Below are 19,144 nucleotides of genomic sequence, written 5' to 3' on the forward strand. Positions count from 1 at the left end.
CCCCCCCCCCCCCCCCCCCCCTCTCAGCTCCCCCATAAAGAAACAAAGTAAGAGAACATACCCATAGTAGTCAACCCATAAAGCACAGTGGTAATCGCCTTCTTCCGAAACCCCCAATTCATCGGGAGGTAAGGATCATCGGGCCCCTCGAAGTCAACGACGACGTCCTCGGTGGTTTTCGTATGTGCGAGCGGGTGCGTGAAGCGCGCCGTCTGCGCGGGATCGCGGCTGCGGATGCGCGACACGATGGAGTGCGTGCGGGCTTCTAGTCCAGCCGTTGAGAAGCCCGACGCTGCTGTTGGTTGTTTCTCTAGGGCGTTGCGTTCGGGGTCGTTTTCGGGTGCTTCTGCATTGTGGTTGTGGTGGTTATTAAATGCTGAGGAGGAGGTTGTGGTGGTTGTAGTGGTTGATGTGAGGGATGTGATCGAATGCGACGGTGAGTGCTGCTGTTGCTGGTGGTGGAGAGGAACGCCGGGATTATGGCCCTCGTGGGCCGGCGGCGGAAGTGACATTGATCGATGCTTGGTATTCTTGTTGGGTTCTGTTTCTCCAGTATTATACTTCGAGTTTAGAAAGTCTCAAGAAGATCCTCCCCGGTGCGGTTATCTCCAGTAAGACCTCAAAGACTCAATCAGTAATTAGAAAGAAAAGAGAGAAGCAGCTCGAGCCAGAAAAAAAAATTGAAGAAGAAGCCGCCGTCAATGCCAACGTCACTGCAACGGAGTAGTCCGCTTTTAATATAACCAACTTACTTAGTACTGGAACAGCCCTGTAGAAAATCTCTGGGGGGATCCGCTCTTCCGTTATCGGACCTCCGAATCTTCGTTATCTCGGCGTTTGGGGTTCAATTACCGAGACTGATGTACCGTTACATGTATGATGTGCTGTGCTGTGCTGTGCTGGGGTGATTCATGCTCGAGCTGCAGGTTTTTCTGATCTTTTTCGTCTTATCAATAGCAGAGCAACTGATACATACATGTGAGTTATCCCAAGGTACTAATTCAAACCCCGTCGAGCAAGATAGGCCCATGAAGGCGTCTACCCAGCAAGCAAGACACGATAGTATACTTTCTACCACATCAACCAACCCAGACAGATTCAAGACTCTAGATCAAGTGAGTCACCGAACCCTACGCTCAAATCAGCGGTCAAGAAAATCAAGCAATAGCAGAGCTCCATCACCAACCCTTATCGCCAACCCTTTGATAATTCCATCCTGATGCATCCAGTATGCACCCCTCGGCGATAGATACCGAGCTCAATCGGCATCTTTACACAAACTAATCAACCACAAACACATCAATCGACTCCTCACTACAGTCCTACAAAGCCCATAAACCCATAAACCCACTTGAACATTCAAAATCTGCCCCTTAAATTGAATGAAGACTTAGAACCACAGAACAATCCTAAACCCCGGCTTGTACTTATGATACCATGAGGCAGCAAATCATCGGATCTCTCCGTCGGAGCCTCCGACCGAGGATTCCCTCGGACATAAGATTGACGCGGATATAAATCCGATTGATGGTGCCGTGCCGGGTTTGTTGAGACGAGACGCCACTCACTTATTCATTGCTTGCGTTTAAACTAGTTAAAGAAAGGGTTGGTTCCGTTGGCTGCGTCTATGCCTGATGTGGAACTGACTAGTCCAGTCCATACCCAGTTAATTGTCTCAGAAACAAGTGATACTGAGGTGTATCTACTACTCATGAAACATTATTTGCAATTCACAAAAGTCAATTCACGGTCTATCTATTCATCCCTATTCACTTACCCTATGTAAAATATATTCCTCTGTATCATGTGGACGCCGGCAGATACTGGTACAGCCCGTCATTATACTCGTCAATCGTCATCGACTTCCCTCCGGGTATGTATGTGTATGTATGTACTTGCAGTTAAAACCTTTCTCAAGCACCGACGCTATGGGTGCTTTCCCATTTCTGCACCGCCTCCATGGCCGCCGTCACCTTCAGCCCGATGCGCGCGTCCAGCTCGTAACTCTCCCATTTGGCCGCCTTCTCGAGATGCTCCTTGCAGTCCCGCACCTGCCGCCGTTCCAGCTGCCCCGGCTCGCTCTCACCGCCAGTCTCCTTGGCGGCGGTGACAGCCTTGCCGTGCAGCGCCTGGTACGTCGGCCGTTCCATCCACAGGTTGGCCGCCATCTCGAAGTGCGCGACCGGATAGATCCAGTCGTCGCGGAGATGGCCCGTGAATAGTGACTTGTCCTGGCTGAAGATGCCCGTCTGGATCAGCTCCTTGGCCTCGTCGTGTCGCCGCATCGAGCGGAAGACAGCCGCGCGCAGGATCTGCAGAATGGCCTTCTCCTCCGGCCCTTCACGCGCCCAGGTCGACTTGTTGTCGGGGCCCTCGGACCAGGCCAGTTTCGTCAACGACTCCTCCAGTTGGGCCTGGGTCATTCGGCTGTGGCCGTTCCAGAAGAAGATCATCTCCTCGATCGGGTCGACGCCCACCGCCTCGACCAGGGACACCTTCCATTCTTTGGCGCGGGCTTCCCACTTGGCAATCTTGCGCGAGACGAACACATCGAATGGCAGCTGGCGCGCCATGAATTTCTTCTTGCCAGCCAGGGGCGGCGCCATGCGGAAGTACTCGGTGGCTTGGTCAGCGTGCTTGGCCGCGGCGCTGGCATCGGTCGCAAGCAGACCCCGGTACAGGCTGAGGTGCGAGGCGCCCGCGATATAGTAGTAAAGCGAGCGCGACCACGAGTTCAGGTCCACACACTAACGGAGTTAGCCATCATGCTTTGGAGTTACTTGCAGGGGAATATAATATACCTCAATGAAGGACTCAGCGCACAGCTCGTACTTGTGGAGATACATTGCGTTCAAACTCCGTTCAAACACCCGCAATGCCTCGACCTGCTTGAGCGGACTGCGGTCCTTGCCACACAGGAGCTCCAAGGCGACGTCCAACTTGCGGTTCGCGCCATTCATGCGTGACTCTTCCAGGAGCCACAGCTGACTCTTCGGGAACCGTTGCCTCATCAGCGCCAAGAGAGCCTCAAGGCGCTCTTGCGGGTAGCCCTGCACGTCATCGGGCGAGGCGGGGTCGGGCATGATGTCGCAGTAACGGACGAACCCGTTCGAGTAGCCCAGGATGGCAAAGGCGGAGAGGGCTCCGATCAGATTGTGGAACTTGCTTGCCTGCCACAACATCTTCAACCCGCGCTCTTTGTCTCCGTGAAAGCCAATGATGCCAAGCAATTTACTGAACACAGGCGGGACCATGGAGATGAGGACCAGGAGGATCCCAAAACAGAAGTTAGCACCCGAGTGGATGAACACATCGATCTGATTCTTGAAGATATCAGACTCAGGGTCCTGGTCCAGCATATCGGAGTTGGTGGTCAACGTCTCGGTGCTGGCCGAGACCGTCAATCCAGACAACTGCTTCGAGAGCCCGGCAGCATCCACCGGCGACGCAGGAGCCGTTCTAGTCGTGGCACTTGGCCCGGGGAGTTTGGTCGAAGAGCTGCTCTTCTCCGTCGGTGTGCTATTCCCAGAACTTCGCTCTTGCATGATGAACTTTTGTTCCATCTTCAGAATGGCGTCCAGCGTGATATAGGCCTTCCGTAGTCTATAAAACCCTTTGATACTCTCCGTCAGACTCTCATTCAGGACCCCGACCACCGCACTCATGAGCTGCGCCATAGCCTGACAGAGGGCAAACTCCGTCCCCGGCGCATAGATCTGGGAGTGGTATGAATTGGGCGCGTTGGAGTTATGTTGCGCGCGATGTTGATCGTTGGCGGCGCTGGTCTCGGCGGCGTTGAGCCGCTCCGAAGCTATAAGCAATAAAGATCAGCCATGCTCCCCAGTCCCTCCAGCACAAGACATAATAATGTAAGCAACCCACCTTGCCGCATAATCTCCTGTTCAAAACCCAAAGTGGCACGAATGAAAGCGACCACACCTCTTCCGAGCTACAACAGCCGCAAGAAAACAACACCGACATCGATCAGCCGAAGGCCCGCAACCATCCAGAACAGTATACATACATTGTGGAAGGAGGAAGTGCCTTCCGACAGGCCATCCTCGGCGCCATCCACATCGTCATTGAGGATTAAGGTCGCGGCTGCATCCCAACTCCGTTAGAACCAATATAGACCTGCAGCGCTAGCCGCCCGGAAGAGCGGGGGGGGGGGGGAATGTTTTAGATCAGAGATCGAGATTTGTGCAGGTACGTACCCCTCATGGCATCCTCGACTATCAGAGACAACCCCCTCCAGTCAGCATTTTATTCCTGTGACAGAAGAACTTCCACAGGCGGAAAAGAATTTCACTCACGATCCCGTAGTTCGGACAAAGAGTCCAAGGACTGAGTGGAGGCATTGGCACCCGGCTTCTTGCCGTAAAGCCAGGAACCGACTCGAAACATACTTGATGGGGAGTGATCAAGATGAAAAGGGGGAGGGAAAAGAAAACAAACAAAGAAGGTGGGCACGAGACAAATTGGACGAGGAGGAAAGGAGGTCAGATTCCAGTCACGAGCCGGAGGGGCCCGGAGCCCAGGGAAAGAAGACGCAGACGGAGAGGGAGAGACGGCGTATCTCCCATCAAACCAGGCACGTAGAGACTTTCCGGGAACATAACCTTGTGAAAGAGATGGTAGAAGTAGAGAAGAAGAGAGACGGAAGATATAATCAAAGGGGGAGAGAGGAAAAAGGGAAAGTAAGTAGACTTGGGGGAGCGATATAATAAGCCCCCTCCGCAGAAGAAGGGTCCGGTAGTGGTGGAAGCCGTGGTCCACTTGCGGCGGCGGCGGCGGCGGCGGTGGTGGTGCGGCGAGGCGGAGTTAAACCGTGTGGTAAACCACGAACTCCAAACCAATAGTCAGTCTGGACTTGATACGAATAGATGATGCAGGAGGGGAAAGAGTAATTGAGGGTATTTTATCTTGGAAGGAGAAGTGTCTATTTCGAAAGTCAGCCTTGTTTAGGCAGAAAGTAGTGGTCTGGCAGTTGTTGTTGGCTTAACTCCGTCCTGTTGTGGATGAGGTTGCGTCAGATCGAGAATAATGCAGAAATAATGAATGCACGGCTCACTAATGCATAAGACTGCACTAAGCCTAATCGGGAGGCTGTCGGAGCTGGCTGGAGCTCAGGGCGTGCTGTCCGTCGTTCGCTGCTTGTTGCGAGCGGGCTTGCTTGCGCCTGCTTGCTTTCCCATCACATCACCGACCATCAACTCTTTCTGCTCAGTTACATTCAACAAGACCTCCACGAAACACATCCGGATTCTCATCGCATCAACCGTGAACCACCAAACCGCAATCCCTCGATCTACCAACGAACTTCACCCCCCCGCCTCACACCCTCCTCTCTTCCCCCCCCCCCCCCCCGCTCTACGCACGCCCGCCCATCATGTCCAACACCCAGACCCAAGACAAGGCCGAACCCAGCCAACAGCCCCAACAACAACAGAAGCCGTCTGTCCTGGAAGAGGACGACGAGTTTGAGGATTTCCCCGTGGAAGGTGCGTCTACTTCCCTCCCTACCCTTCAACTAAAGTCCCTCTCCCCTCCCCTCCACCGCAGAGATAAACCACCCCAACCCAAGACCCCAAACTAACACTCCCGAAAAACAAAACAGACTGGCCCCAGGACGAAACCGAACAAGGCACCACCGCCAACGGTACCGACGCCCACCTGTGGGAGGAGAGCTGGGACGACGACGATGCCGCCGAGGACTTCTCGAAGCAGTTGAAGTAAGCGCCCTCTTCCTTTCCTGTCCCTACCTACTGGCTTCGGGTGTGCTTGGATGAGGATGAAAGCTAATTCTTAATTTGTCGTGGCAACAGAGAGGAGTTGAAAAAGGTGGATGCGTCTCGTTGATTTGATCTGGTCTGTGGGTTGTTTGGTCGGAGGGATATGGATTTAGGTTTATTGTGGTTTATGAAGAATGAAATTGATTTTGTTTCGACGGGTTGGATTTTACGGTAGCTTAGGTAGGAAGGGGTTAATGGGTGGGGGTTGGCTTGAGGTTTGAGCAAAGGGTTTATGGTTGTAGAATGTGTTGCTTGGGGATTGATGTTTTGATATTGGGGAGAGCTGGTTGGAGGGCTGGTGCGTAGGGGTGCGAGTGTAGAGAGCTAGAGGCTTGATCTGGTTGGGTAGTACAGCTTACGCGCCTCCAGTTTATGCTGTGGTGATATCGTAGATACGGTCTACCTACATCTGTGGAAGTAAAGGCAGCAATCCCCAAGTCTTACATCATAGCTTAGAACCCGTCACTGAACAGAACCTCAGATCAGAACAATCCAATCAAAACGTTTGAAGATTATCATCATCCTTGTACATTACATTCGTTGAAGCATAGGACCTAGAACCCTCCGCATGGGCAGAACATGCAAGGGAAAGGCTGACAAGACAGGTAAAACGCACATATGCACTCCCCTCCCGCCCCATGCCACTTCCGCTGCACAGCCTACGCGGGGGCCTTGCCTACAACCTCCCAATTGACATTAGATATAGTTGGTAGAGAGTTTTTTACTTACTCGACGACAAGGCGGAGACACCGGGGAGGTCCTTGCCCTCGAGGAGCTCAAGAGAGGCACCACCACCGGTGGAGACGTGGCTGAGCTTGTCCTCGACGCCGTACTTGGCGGCGACGGTGGCGGTGTCACCACCGCCGATGATGACAATGGAGCCGGACTGGGCGGCCTTGACGACGGCGTCAAGGGTCTCCTCGGTACCCTTGGCGAAGGGCTTCATCTCAAAGACACCGCAGGGGCCGTTCCAGAGGATGGTCTTGGCCTCGGCGATGACCTCCTTGTACAGAGCGACGGACTTCTCGCCAACGTCCAGGCCCATGAAGCCCTCGGGGATGCCCTCGGCGTCGGTGGCCTGGCCGATCTTGGCGTCCTCGGCGAACTTATCGGCGGTGATGTAGTCGACGGGCAGGACAACCTTGACGTTGTGCTTCTTGGCCTTCTCCATGACCTCGCCGACGATCTTGCTGCCAGCCTCGTCGAACAGGCTGTTGCCGATCTTGACGCCCTCCAGGGTCTTCTTGAAGGTGAACGCCATGGCGCCGGTGATGATCAGGCTGTTGACCTTGGGCAACAGGTTGTCGATCAGCTGGATCTTGTCGGAGACCTTGGCGCCACCGAGGATGGCCAGGAAGGGGCGCTTGGGGCTCTCAAGAGCCTGAGCGAAGTAGTCCAGCTCCTTCTTGACGAGGAATCCGGACGCCTTCTGGGGAAGGTCGACACCGACCATGGAGGAGTGGGCACGGTGGGCAGTACCGAAAGCATCGTCTGTTTCGGGGTTGGTTAGTCGATCATACGATCAGCAGAAACAAAGGGAGGCGGCGTACTGATGTAGATATCACCCAGAGCAGTCAGGCCCTTGCGGAACTCGGCAACCTTCTCCTTGTCGGCCTTGACCTTCTTGCCCTCCTCGTCCTTGTAGCTGCCCTCCTCCTCGGCGTGGAAACGCAGGTTCTCCAGCAGGATGACCTGGCCGCCGGAGGCCTTGTTGACGGTCTCCTCGACCTCCTTGCCGACGCAGTCCTCGGTGAAGATGACGGACTTGCTCAGCAGCTTCTCGAGCTCGGCCACGACGGGCTTCAGGCTGTACTTGGGGTTGACCTTGCCGTCGGGACGGCCGAGGTGGGACATGAGGATGACGGCCTTGGCGCCATTCTCAATGGCATACTTGATGGTGGGGAGAGCACCGACGATACGCTGGTTGTTGGTGATGTTCTTGTTGCCATCCAGAGGGACGTTGAAGTCGACCTGATGAGAAAGGAAGGATTGTTAGTGGCCGCTCAATTGCTGTTCTGAGGGAGAGGTGGGGTGACATACGCGGATCAAGACACGCTTGTCCTTGAGGTCGACGTCAGTGATAGCAAGCTTGTTGGAGAGAGACATGGTGACAAATGACTGGGTGGAAATTGGTCAGATCAGAGTGGGAAGAGAAAGGGAAACGCAAGAGTAAAATTGGAATGGGATGGATTACTTTATGAGCGAACAGGCAATCAGATCACGGTATCACGGTGACCGAGTCTGGTTACAACGGGTTTGGTAGACTGGCGGGGTAATGTTTTGGTTGCAAATCGTCCATTTTGGTGGGGCGGCCGGTGAGAGATTCGCCGCCCACTCGGGCTGTTGCGGGACTGATGTCACCCACGGAAGTTTCAGGGCGATTGGGGGAAATCATTCAATTCTACCTCGGAGCATGTAGGAATTGGAGGGGTCTAGTCACTCGATCTAGAGCCTAGAAGTATACTAGAGGGGTCTAACATAGCTGTAAACCCCGTGGGCATACCCAGCTTCGGCTTGAACCCATCGACTCCGTCCCGTTCCGTGATCCTCTCTCCCCGAATCCGGAGAAGACATCCACCTACCTGGTCATCACCAGTGAGTACTAGGGTTGAGAAAGATACCATGCATTGCTGTCCATCTCCTTCCTAGAACGATTCACACACATGTTAATTAAAGAACGAATTTCCGACGCGCATCAATCGACATTGCCGGCATGGAAGATGACCTAGACTCCACCCATGCGACATGAAACCAGGACTCCCCTTCCCAACCGTTGATTTACAACGCCCAGTAAGCATAGAAAACGGAAAGAGCAATCATAATGAAACAGAACAGAGGTTAAAATGAGTGAGACCGGGTCGCAAATACCAATATACCTAAAGATGGAAGCTCGTCCTTCACTCCTGTTCCGCAGAGTTGGTCAACGACAGGTACGCAGTCCAGGCGATACCAACGGAGGACACAAACGGCTGCAGAACAATCAGTTAGCATACGCTTCATCGCCAAGTACTCATGCAAACGACTTACAATCTGGAACTGGATGGGGACAACACGGAAGTTCAGGACCTGGACGGCAGGCCAGAGAACGAAGTTGGCCTTCAGAGTGGGCAGGTACACGTCCTGGAACTTGCGCGACAACGCCCGGCGTCCACCCCCCTCAGCGACCGTCATGAATGTGAAGAAGCACGCCAGACCTATACCGTCGGTTAGCAATCCAGCCGCACTCCGCCACTCAGTCTGGGGTGGTTCTCTCATACCAAAAGGAGCGAAGATAAGCTGATCGCAAACAACCCGCTTCAAGGCCGGAATACTCGGGTTCTTCTTCGTGAGCGGGAAAGCGCGAGACAAGAAGCCGAACCAGTGGAATTGAAGCGGGGCCATGAAGAAGCCGTACGACATGAAACGAGTGAGGCGCTCAAAGTCGAAAGCCGGGGCTGCGTGCCTCGCGTGGCCCAGCTCCCCGAGAGCGGGCGGCTTCTCCTTGTCAAGGTCATGAATCTCAATCGAGATGAAATCCCCGCCATTCGACGACCTGCGTCCGGAGCCGGCTCTGACAGCTGTGATTAGCTGTGCGACGGTGTCTGCAATCCCACCCAAGATCTATAATAAGCATCGAGAGTCAGCTTGTTGTCGGCTTAGGGTGGCCCGTGTCGTGCTGGTTCGCAGGCTCTTACCGCATTGGTGACCATAGTAGTGAGGACTGGGAGATGAAGCAAGTCAGTCGACCGTTTAAAGCGCCCAAGGGGTTCGCGCGTTGAGCCTCACCTGGCTTCTCCGAATAGTAGGAGTTGAATTTGGCGGCAAGCCGCGTTGCCGCCGCCATCTCGATAAGGAAGATTATCGTATGAAGCAGTGGCTGTCGATGGAGAAATAGGAGGCAGATAACGTCAGTCTTAATTCTTTGTATGGATGTAAAAGAGAATAAATTTAGGATGCAGTAGTATGTGAAGCTGTGGTGGATAAGAAAAGTTTTAAGAGTGTCTATCTAGCACATACCAAACGACCGTAGATGTACCGCCGATTGAGTCCATCGAGGATGCTGCGACGTCCAGCGGAAAACATGACGGAGACGGGTTCAATGGGAATAAGGATTCACGGGGGTAATGGAAGAAAATCGAAGGCGAGGGCAAGGAAATGCCGGGCTGGCTGGCAGAGACGGCGAGGTATGACGCAAAGGATAAGTTACGTATGAAAAGGGTTCGTTCGTGGGGCGCGGGTGAATGAGTGAGCCTGGGGAGAGTGGGTGCACAGGCAACAACAACACAAGACAGACAGGAAGACAATAAGGGGTGGGGGAAGGGGAAAAGGGAGGTTGGGAATTCTCAGTAGTCAGTGGGAACAGCTGCGATGAAGTAAGAGGAGGCCGAAGATGAGAAATGATCGATTAAACAGGCCAGGTCAGCAGTAGCGGTTTAGTAGATGCAAGAGCGAGGTCATTCTACAGTCTCTCAAGCAGTCCAAAGTCAAGAGAGTCAAGAGAGTCAAGTGTATCATCATCCGTCCATTCTTCCATCATCCACTCGTGTGATCTTCCGCCCTTCTCCGCCCCTTGCCCCCCTTTCATTGCCGCTTTAGGGCTGAACCGCCCCCTCCTGATTGCCGCTTTACCTATCTTAAGCTTGGCATTGTCCTCCTCCTCCATTGTTCGTTCATCTTGTGCAAAGCAATGTTGGTGATTATCTATTCAATACAAAAACAGGTACCTGCACCAGTATCTTCAAGTTCTCATCATGGCCGTCACCGACCGTCCAAACGTGAGAACAACAATTTCTATACAAATTTACATCGTAGGCGGCATTCAAGCTATCATCACAAGTTACATACACCATCCTAGCTGGAGGACACTGGCGGCACTTCATTCCTGTCAAAGGAGAGTATGTCCGGGAGGTCTCGGATGTCTGTCGTTTCATTCGTGTTGACATCCACCAGTCGCACAGCTTCCAAGCGGAGGGCGCCCACCGCCAAGGGTAGCAGTTTCAGTTCCGTTGCAAAACATGTCCCAGGCAAGAGTGGTCTGTGAGAGTATGTGTTAGATCTATATTTAGTCAAGCAGCAGTGGCTCCAGAGGGATAAATCACTTACCCTGCACGAACATCGGTACTCATGGAAACAAGCTCGGCTTCCTGGCCCGCCACACTCTTCTGGAGCGCATGCACAATATTATCATCGGTCACGGCTTCTGCTACCTGGGTTTCCTTGCGAACAGAGGCCGACGAGGAAGATGGACGCGCCGTATGGGTTCGGGGATCGGGTCTCTTCCGTCGAGGGATAGCTATCATAGCAAACTTTCGAGCGGTGGTGGACCGATTCACGATGAAGACATTCCAAGCAAATGGCTTGCCAACCTCCACCCGAGGAGGGCCCGTGAAGGAGACTGACACCCCGAGATCTGTCGTAGAATATGCTCGGTCTCGTAAGGAAGTGCGATTGATTCCAGTTGCCGCTGCCGAGGCATTATTCAGATTTTGGTTCATGGGAAGGCTGGCCGGGCGGTTGTTCCGTTGCAATGCCTGGCTAGGAGCACCGAAGGTGGGGTTGAGGGGCAAGGAAAAGTCCACGTTTGTCCGCCATTGCATCAGAATCCGTGGGTTGCAATTGTCGGATAAGTGAATGACTGCCTCCAAGGATATATCGAGAACACTGACCATGACCGTCGTCGATGGGCTCGGATTCTGACCATATTCAGGTGTCAACTTATATACCAGAGTGACATCGTCTCGCGGCAGACACTTGATCGGTGGAACCAGCCCTGGCGCATCAGAAAGGGTCTCAATCGTCCCGTCTGATAGCCGGAGCTCGGCTTTGTCAAACGTCACGTCGCACGTGAGAAATGGTGTCACCTCAAAGTCGAGACTGGCGACAGTGGTTGGTCGCCCGCTATACGAGTTTAGCCGAGCATATCGTATTCTCGCACTAGCAGCAGGGACAACTCGGATCGGATGTCCTGAATGTTGTTGAATGTGGTATATGGGATCCTCGGTCTGTTTCGCCGGTACGACACGTAATAGCCGGGACGCTGGAAGAAAGGGATCTTTGAGAGAGAGGGATTTATCCGACGACAAAGGCTGTAGTACATTGGCCGATGCAGGTATTAGCGGCGGAAGGTAGTCGTCACCACGAGATATTTGTCGTTGATTCTTCGCTAGATTGAGGTTTGCGGAGGCGATGAAGAGGAGGGAAGGATGAGTGATGCGTATGCGCGGGCGTTCTATAGCAATTAGTACCGACAGACAACAGGGGCTTGCCAGTGAAAGCCTTACTGAGAAAAGCTTCGATGCTCCAAATCACATAGACATGGTTGCCCTCCCCCGAATCTCCCTCGAACTCATTAACCACCACCAGTGGCTCCTGCGCCTTAACGGCCCCTGAGAATATGAGATCTCTGGTGGGTGTCGGGTTCTCCGCAACAGTCTCGGCAGGATCAATAGCAAAGGCGTCCAAGCCAACCTCGAGCTGTGGAAGGTATTGTTTTAGGCTTGCAGGCGAACAATTGGAGAGTCGGAGGACGATGCGGACGGTGCAGAACTCATCTGTATCCCGCTATAGATGAGTAAGAGACAGAGCTCGAGTTAGACGACAGGTCATAACGTACCGAAGAAGAGAACGGAGCGTTGAGGTATAAGCGAGAGGACAGAGGTCAAGTCATCTGCGCCTCCTTCCAGAGCAGACGTCAGAGCAGCCTCCAAGTCAACATCTGAAGCATGCGGGACAACTGTATCTAGAACAGCATGCCTGAGGAATTCCCCGGGGACATCAAGACTCGGCATACTAGCGGGGAGACGATGATCGCATAACCCTCTGCCTGGGAAAGAACGGACAAGAATTGACACGCGATAGATCGACAGAGGATCATGAACAGATTATCGAGCGAGCCGCATAGTCGTCAGTGGAAGCCAGGGACCAAGTGGAGGCCAACTCCATCCATGTTATTGTGACCCTGGCTGGGGAGAGCCGTGCAAACAGAACAAACACCCTTAGTGCAGGAACCGGAGAGCTTCTGCGAACCGACGCCGCCGCTCCGTGCTACTTTTTCTCGTCTTTCCATTCATCGCAACAGCATTCCCCCTTCATCCTGGGAGCTTTTGCACTTTGACTATGAATCCGATGAATGGTCCAGGGGGTGCGCCCGCCCTGTGGCAGGAGGCCCGCAATGCCGAAGGCCGAGTCTACTACTACAACGTGCAGACGAAAGCCACGCAATGGGCGAAGCCTGTCGAGCTGATGACGCCGGTTGAGGTTTGCATCTCCACTTTAACGCGATTCTGCGTGACTGAGGCTAATATGGCACATCCTTCATCTCTAGCGCGCGCTGGCGAATCAACCTTGGAAGGAATACACAACGGATAATGGGCGCAAATACTGGTACAACACTGAAACCAAGCAGAGCACCTGGGAGATTCCAGATGCTTACAAAAACGCGTTGGCACAGGCTCAACCTCCTCAGCCTCCCCCTGTAGCGTGAGTTTGATAAGCTCTTGTGTGAGCCTGGCTGTGTCTGTTGTGCTGACTGAACCTTGAACAGAGCCCCGACATTCGTTGCAGGTGGAGTCAGCTCGTTCCCATCATATCCCCAGCAAAGAGAACGCGACGACTACGAGCGAGGAGGCTATGGTGACCGCCGTGGAGGATACAATTCAATGGACACTAATGGTCTAGCAGCGGCACCCGTCTTGGGTAACCAGCAAGCCGACCCGGAATACGGCTCCTTTGAAGAAGCCGAGAGTGCATTCATGAAGATGCTAAAACGTCACAACGTGCAGCCTGAGTGGACTTGGGAGCAGACCATGCGTGAAACCATCAAAGATCCTCAGTATCGTGCCCTGAAAGACCCCAGAGACCGCAAGACAGCCTTTGAGAAATATGCGGTCGAGGTTCGCATGCAGGAAAAGGATCGGGCGAAAGAAAGATTCGCTAAGCTCAGAGCAGATTTCAATACCATGCTGAAACGTCATCCTGAAATCAAGCACTACAGTCGGTGGAAGACCATTCGACCGATCATTGAGGGCGAGACCATCTTCAGGTCCACCGACGACGAGGCTGAGAGACGCCAGTTGTTCGAGGAGTATATCATCGAGCTCAAGAAGGATCACGTTGAACAGGAAGCGGTCAAGCGCAAGGCTGCCATGGACGAATTAGTCAATATCCTGAAATCCTTGGACCTCGAGCCGTATACACGCTGGTCTGAGGCGCAGGCGATCATCCAATCCAACGATAGAGTGCAGAGCGACGATAAGTTCAAGACCCTCAGCAAGTCTGATATCTTGACTGCTTTCGAAAATCACATCAAGGCGCTGGAGAGAGCATTCAACGATGCTCGTCAGCAGCAAAAAGCCGCGAAGGCCAGGAAAGAACGCCATGCTCGGGAGCAATACCTTGAGCTTCTCAAGGAATTGAGGTCACAGGGTAAAATCAAGGCCGGCAGCAAATGGATGAACATTTATCCTCTGGTCCACGAAGATCCTCGATATCTTGGCATGCTGGGGAACTCTGGATCATCCCCCATCGATCTTTTATGGGATGTGGTTGAGGAGGAGGAGCGGTCGCTGCGCGGCCCCCGGAACGACGTATTGGACGTGCTTGATGTGAGATTCCCTCAAAGTGCCCCCTGCAACGGTCGCTAACCATATTTTCAGGACAAACACTTCGAGGTCACTCCCAAGACCACATTGGAAGAGTTCAACTCCATTGTATCCGCCGATCGCCGAACAGCAAACATTGACTCTGAGATCCTGCAGCTTATCTTCCAGCGGATCCAAGAGAAGGCCATTCGACGCAACGAGGAAGAGAAGCACGCCGCCGATCGGCATCAACGACGCGCCGTCGACGCGTTGCGCTCGCGCATCAAGCGCCTCGAACCCCCTGTCCGAGCCAACGACACCTGGGAACAAGTGCGGCCGAGAATCGAGAGGTTCGAAGAATACAAGGCGCTGGAAACCGATGAACCCCGTCAAGCAGCCTTTGACAAAGTGATCCGGCGCTTGAAGGAGAAGGAAGAAGACGCCGAGAGAGAGAGGGAGGCCCGCGACCGAGACCGCGGCAGCAGCCGTCGGGACCACCACGACCGGGATCGGGACCGTGAGCGTGAGCGCGACCGCGATCGCGATCGCGACCACCGCAGCGGTCTCTCCTACCGTGGCGAACGGCGAGGAGCGTCGAGCCGCCTCAGCCGGACCCCGGAGCCCGACGCCTACGAAGCCGACCGCCGCAAAGCCCAAGCCGACCGCGAACGCTCTTACCGCAAAGCCAGCGGCCTATCGCCCGTGCGTGAGCGCCGCGAAGACCGCGACCGAGACCGCGACCGCGAACGTTACCGCGAGCGGGAGCGCGATCGGGAGCGCGATCGGGACCGTGAGCGGGACCGGGATCGCGACTGGGATCGCGAGCGCAGCGTCCGGTCCCTGAGCCACTACGACCGGGAGCGGCGCGACCGCGAAGAGGAGCGCGAGCGCCTCTACCGCACCCGCGGCGACCCCCGTGGCAACCGTGACGAGCTGGACTACGGCGCCGACACGAAGAGCACCACCAGCAACAACAACAACAACAACAACAACAACGACCGACGACGCAGACGCGACAGTGACGCCGAGAGCGTGGCCAGTCGCTCCGCGAAGCGGTACCGTCGCGAGAGCCGAGAACGCGATCGCAGCAGAGGCGCCCGCAGAGGTGGCGCGGCGGAGAGGGACCGTCGCGAACGTACCCCCGTCGCGGCTGCAGCTGTGGCCGCACCAGGGCCAGCTGCTGCCGTAGCAGATGAAGCGAAGAAAGAGGACAAGGCGGTTCACTCCGGCAGCGAGGAGGGTGAGATTGAGGAGGATTAGGCGTGCGTTTGGAAGATGGCTACCCCTACTGCCACTTTCTTTCTTCCCAGGGTTAGATAGAATAAAGCCCAATCCATGTCCTCATCGATTGAGAATTCTTGCAGCAGAGGTGTTGTATCCTGGAAATGGACCCCGTGGTTTGTGTATTATGTAGCGTGAGTATATAGCATATAATCTGGTTTCCTGATCAACCTGGTGAATGCCGCAGAACTGTACTAACCACGCAAGATAAAGGCTAACTAACTAACATCGATTACTTTGGTACAGTGATACTCAAATCATAATCCCAGCTCGCAATTCGGTCTCTGCACAGGAATCCTGGTGGATCATGCATAGGTGCGGAACGAACAATATATTATCCACTGAGCGGGGCATGGAATATCCTATTATTCAAGCACCTAAACCAACATCCACGAGAGATCTGTACATGGTAACAAAGCTGCTCAGGGTGACCCTTGAAACTAAAATTGCTGATTCCTGGTTTGTTGGTAAGTTGACCAGCTAAGTGATTAACTAGATGGGATGTGGGCATTACGTGACCAGATCACCAAAGAACGCCGCTAGAACCAAGCTACCAGCTACAAAGCTATTCTCATCATTGACAGAATGCACAAGGAGCACATTCAGCAAAGAAGTATTTCAAATTGTATACATTTTGCATGCAGGAATATATGCTTCTAATCATATAGACAGTGGTCATCTCGCGACACTCACCCACAGCTTGACCAAAGACCAGCTGATACCCCTCCAATCCAAACCGTTGTCGGCAGAATCATCCATGCCATGAAACATAAAACATATTCACGACGAAGGGAGGAAGAAAAAAGGAGTAAACTTTTGACAAACGAACTGAACAAACTCCGACATGACTTTTGACGCCAGCCCCAAACCAAAAACCATTGTAACCCAAACGTTAAAAACTCGAAACAACAAGACTGTGCAAGACTTGCGCGCATCTGTCATTCCAACTTCGTAAGCATAGCGGCGGAAAGGAACAAAGGCAGATGCCAGGCTGTTGCAGGTATGGGAAGGCAAATGGGAATAGAGGGAAAAGGAACCGGAGGCGACAACACCAGCGGATGGCTGAGGGGGCAACTACAACTGGAACAGGTGGGAAAGAGATAACCCTCCACTGCTACAGAAATTAGCTCAGCTTGTCGTCGTCGTCTTCCTCGTCCTCATCCTCCTCCTCCACAACACCACTTCCCTCACTAGGCCGGCGACCGCCACGATGGCCGCGCCGGCCCAGAGCTGCTGAGGCCTTAGTACCGCCAAAAAACGCAACTAGCCAAAGGTACCTCCGGTGCCGGCGACGTCGGTGGCGCCGCCGGTCGGAATCGCGGCCGTCGCCATCGCGAGGCACGCGGTTATGTTTGCCAGGAACGGCCTTTTCACTGTTCATCTTCCAAGAAGAACTAGAGAGTTCAAAGTTAGTATGATGTTGCACGACGCGGGGAGTAACGTGACTTACGTAGTTGCCCTGGAGCTTCTGCTCCTGGTCCATCTGACTCTGGTTCTTGTTGATACGAGGACGGTAGCTGTTGGGGTCACGGCGGAAGGTGACATCCAGGTTCTTCAGGAAGGTGTTGCAACCAGTGACGAGGGACTCGGGGCTGTTAGCGTGAGCATCGATGGACGGCTTACCGTCGAAGACAATGACACGGTCAGCCAGGTAAGTGGCCATGATGAAATCGTGCTCGACGATGAAAGCGGTCTTCTTGGTGTGCATGATGAAACGCTTGATGACTCTGGCAGCTATGATACGCTGCTCGGAATCGAGGTAAGCACTGGGCTCGTCAATCAGGTAGATATCAGCGGGCATTCCGAGTGCCAGCACGATAGCGACACGCTGCAATTCACCACCGGACAAGTTCTGGACTTCCTGGTCGATGAAATCGTCAATCTTGAGGGGCTTGTAGACATCGGTCTGGAACTGGGGCGACAGGAAAGCGGCCTTGATACGCTTGAAGAACAGCTGACGGACGGTACCCTGGAACTTGGGCGTGATCTTCTGGGGCTTCATGCTGATGTTCAAGCGGGGAATGGTGATGCCATTGTCGGGCTTCTCGACACCAGCAAGCATTCTACAGAAAGTAGTCTTTCCGGTTCCGTTCTCACCCATCATGACGATGATCTCAGAGTCAGTGAAATCACCGGCGTCGATCTTCAGGTGGAAGTTGCCAAGAGTCTTCTCCATGGTAGGGTACTTGAAAGCACGGGCCTTGTCAACCATGAAGTCATCGCCAGATTCAGCGAGACGGAAAGTGAGAGACTCATCACGGAACCGCAGGTTCTCGGTGGGGATGTGACCATCCAAGAAGATGTTGATACCTTCACGGACAGAAGAAGGCAGAGTAACGACACCGTAGGCGGCGGGTCTTCCGTACAGAACGCAAACGAAGTCGGACAGATAGTCAAGCACGGACAAATCGTGCTCGACAACAATGACATAGTCGTCAGGGCGGAGAAGCTCGCGGATAGTGCGGGCAGCGGCCAGACGCTGCTTAACATCAAGGTAGGAAGAAGGCTCGTCGAACATGTAACTGCAGCAATGTCAGCGCTAATCGTAGTCCAAGCACCTGGTGCACCCTTACACATCAGCCTTCTGCACGCAGACCAAACCGATGGCGAAACGCTGAAGCTCTCCACCAGACAGGTGGTCAATGTCACGGTCCTGGACCTGTCTCAATTCTATGTTACCTGTCAGCGAGAGAGAAAGACCCAGTTGTTAATGATGACCATACCCAGAGTGTCCAGGATGTGATCCATGTTGCCCAGCTGAGAACGGGCCTTGATGAGGTCACCAACGTTCTTGACGGGTCCCTTGACGGCCCTGGGGATCTGGTCGACGTACTGAGGCTTCACAACAGCCTTCAGGTTGTCTTCCAGGACCTTGGTGAAGTAGTCTGCGGAGTGTTAGTACACAGATTTCTCATCGAAGTCTCTGGTTGTTTCAGTTTCGACGTACTCTGCAGCTCCGAACCACGGAAGTACTTAAGGATCTCCTCCCAGTCCGGGGGGTTATCGTAACGACCAAGGTTGGGCTTCAATTTGCCGCTGAGAATCTTCAAAGCCGTGCTCTTTCCAATACCGTTGGTACCGACAAGACCGAGAACCTGACCGGGACGGGGCATGGGGAGACGGTGCAGCTTGAAGCTGTTGGCGGAATAACGGTGGGTGACCTCAGTCTCCAAGTTGGTGGGCAAGTTGATGATGTGAATAGCGCCAAAGGGACATTTCTTGGGACAGATACCGCAACCGATACAGAGGCGCTCGGAGATGAAGGCGATCTTGGATTCGGGGGTGACCTCGATACAGAGCTTGCCCGTACGGACGACGGGGCAAGACTTCTTACATTCCTGGCGACATTTCTAGGCAGAGGAAAAGAAGAAAGTTAGTACGGGGACAATGCGGAGGCCATACATAGATAGAAGTCTCGACATACCTTGGGCTTGCACTATCACGAGCAAATCGATGCGTCTCAGTAATTGTTATATATGCGACAGGCGCAGCATACCCTTCATGCTGCGGGGT

At 53.8% G+C, this 19,144-nt stretch overlaps 10 protein-coding genes across 10 annotated transcripts in view; 3 read left to right on the forward strand and 7 right to left on the reverse strand.

Moving 5' to 3' along the window:
* BO97DRAFT_443817 (MFS transporter) overlaps positions 1-675 on the reverse strand; it is a 2,550-nt gene extending 1,875 nt beyond the window's left edge. Inside the window, exon 1 of the mRNA XM_025698402.1 lies at positions 62-675. Coding sequence (XP_025550611.1) covers positions 62-512 — 451 coding nt within the window. The 5' untranslated portion in view covers positions 513-675. The remainder of the gene's footprint in view (positions 1-61) is intronic.
* A 1,073-nt stretch (positions 676-1,748) lies between these two features.
* On the reverse strand, positions 1,749-4,878 carry BO97DRAFT_391976 (TTC39/IML2 family protein). The gene is made up of 6 exons (XM_025693848.1): positions 4,314-4,878; positions 4,215-4,232; positions 4,025-4,101; positions 3,883-3,949; positions 2,802-3,811; positions 1,749-2,747 (listed from the first exon to the last, which is right to left on the reverse strand). The coding sequence occupies exons 1-6, from the start codon at positions 4,402-4,404 to the stop codon at positions 1,914-1,916; spliced, it is 2,097 nt and encodes a 698-aa protein (XP_025550612.1). The 5' UTR covers positions 4,405-4,878; the 3' UTR covers positions 1,749-1,913.
* BO97DRAFT_96040 (uncharacterized protein) lies at positions 4,239-4,772 on the forward strand. The gene has a single exon (XM_025701164.1). It carries the CDS (start codon positions 4,410-4,412, stop codon positions 4,722-4,724), a length of 315 nt encoding a protein of 104 aa, XP_025550613.1. The 5' UTR covers positions 4,239-4,409; the 3' UTR covers positions 4,725-4,772.
* Positions 4,879-5,324: 446 nt separating the features above from the next.
* On the forward strand, positions 5,325-5,949 carry BO97DRAFT_406136 (proteasome regulatory particle lid subunit SEM1). Its single transcript, XM_025695350.1, has 3 exons — positions 5,325-5,501; positions 5,618-5,732; positions 5,826-5,949. Exons 1-3 carry the CDS (start codon positions 5,390-5,392, stop codon positions 5,857-5,859), a joined length of 261 nt encoding a protein of 86 aa, XP_025550614.1. The 5' UTR covers positions 5,325-5,389; the 3' UTR covers positions 5,860-5,949.
* Positions 5,950-6,042: 93 nt separating this feature from the next.
* On the reverse strand, positions 6,043-7,898 carry pgkA (phosphoglycerate kinase pgkA; the record flags this gene model as incomplete). Its single annotated transcript, XM_025698403.1, has 3 exons — positions 6,043-7,283; positions 7,343-7,763; positions 7,833-7,898. The coding sequence occupies 3 exons, from the start codon at positions 7,896-7,898 to the stop codon at positions 6,514-6,516; spliced, it is 1,257 nt and encodes a 418-aa protein (XP_025550615.1). The 3' UTR covers positions 6,043-6,513.
* Positions 7,899-8,689: 791 nt separating this feature from the next.
* Positions 8,690-9,854, reverse strand: BO97DRAFT_347045 (Mpv17/PMP22 family protein; the record flags this gene model as incomplete). The annotated part of the gene is made up of 6 exons (XM_025691838.1): positions 8,690-8,761; positions 8,820-8,986; positions 9,050-9,392; positions 9,467-9,492; positions 9,558-9,648; positions 9,789-9,854. The coding sequence occupies 6 exons, from the start codon at positions 9,852-9,854 to the stop codon at positions 8,690-8,692; spliced, it is 765 nt and encodes a 254-aa protein (XP_025550616.1).
* A 617-nt stretch (positions 9,855-10,471) lies between these two features.
* BO97DRAFT_443823 (TRAPP trafficking subunit Trs65 domain-containing protein) lies at positions 10,472-12,653 on the reverse strand. Its single transcript, XM_025698404.1, has 4 exons — positions 12,385-12,653; positions 12,053-12,322; positions 10,875-12,000; positions 10,472-10,806 (listed from the first exon to the last, which is right to left on the reverse strand). Exons 1-4 carry the CDS (start codon positions 12,557-12,559, stop codon positions 10,623-10,625), a joined length of 1,755 nt encoding a protein of 584 aa, XP_025550617.1. The 5' UTR covers positions 12,560-12,653; the 3' UTR covers positions 10,472-10,622.
* Positions 12,654-12,847: 194 nt separating this feature from the next.
* BO97DRAFT_443824 (snoRNA-splicing protein PRP40) lies at positions 12,848-15,768 on the forward strand. Its single transcript, XM_025698405.1, has 4 exons — positions 12,848-13,028; positions 13,096-13,250; positions 13,315-14,374; positions 14,426-15,768. The coding sequence occupies exons 1-4, from the start codon at positions 12,888-12,890 to the stop codon at positions 15,608-15,610; spliced, it is 2,541 nt and encodes an 846-aa protein (XP_025550618.1). The 5' UTR covers positions 12,848-12,887; the 3' UTR covers positions 15,611-15,768.
* Positions 15,769-16,754: 986 nt separating this feature from the next.
* BO97DRAFT_425462 (uncharacterized protein) lies at positions 16,755-16,963 on the reverse strand (the record flags this gene model as incomplete). The annotated part of the gene is made up of 2 exons (XM_025697065.1): positions 16,755-16,861; positions 16,909-16,963. The coding sequence occupies 2 exons, from the start codon at positions 16,961-16,963 to the stop codon at positions 16,755-16,757; spliced, it is 162 nt and encodes a 53-aa protein (XP_025550619.1).
* BO97DRAFT_96309 (ABC transporter family protein) lies at positions 16,784-19,013 on the reverse strand. The gene is made up of 5 exons (XM_025701165.1): positions 18,579-19,013; positions 18,355-18,516; positions 18,205-18,301; positions 17,082-18,153; positions 16,784-17,025 (listed from the first exon to the last, which is right to left on the reverse strand). Exons 1-5 carry the CDS (start codon positions 18,742-18,744, stop codon positions 17,002-17,004), a joined length of 1,521 nt encoding a protein of 506 aa, XP_025550620.1. The 5' UTR covers positions 18,745-19,013; the 3' UTR covers positions 16,784-17,001.
* Between the last annotated feature and the right edge of the window lie 131 nt (positions 19,014-19,144).

Source organism: Aspergillus homomorphus, assembly GCF_003184865.1.
Source record: "Aspergillus homomorphus CBS 101889 unplaced genomic scaffold BO97scaffold_22, whole genome shotgun sequence".
NCBI classification, from domain to species: domain Eukaryota; kingdom Fungi; phylum Ascomycota; class Eurotiomycetes; order Eurotiales; family Aspergillaceae; genus Aspergillus; species Aspergillus homomorphus.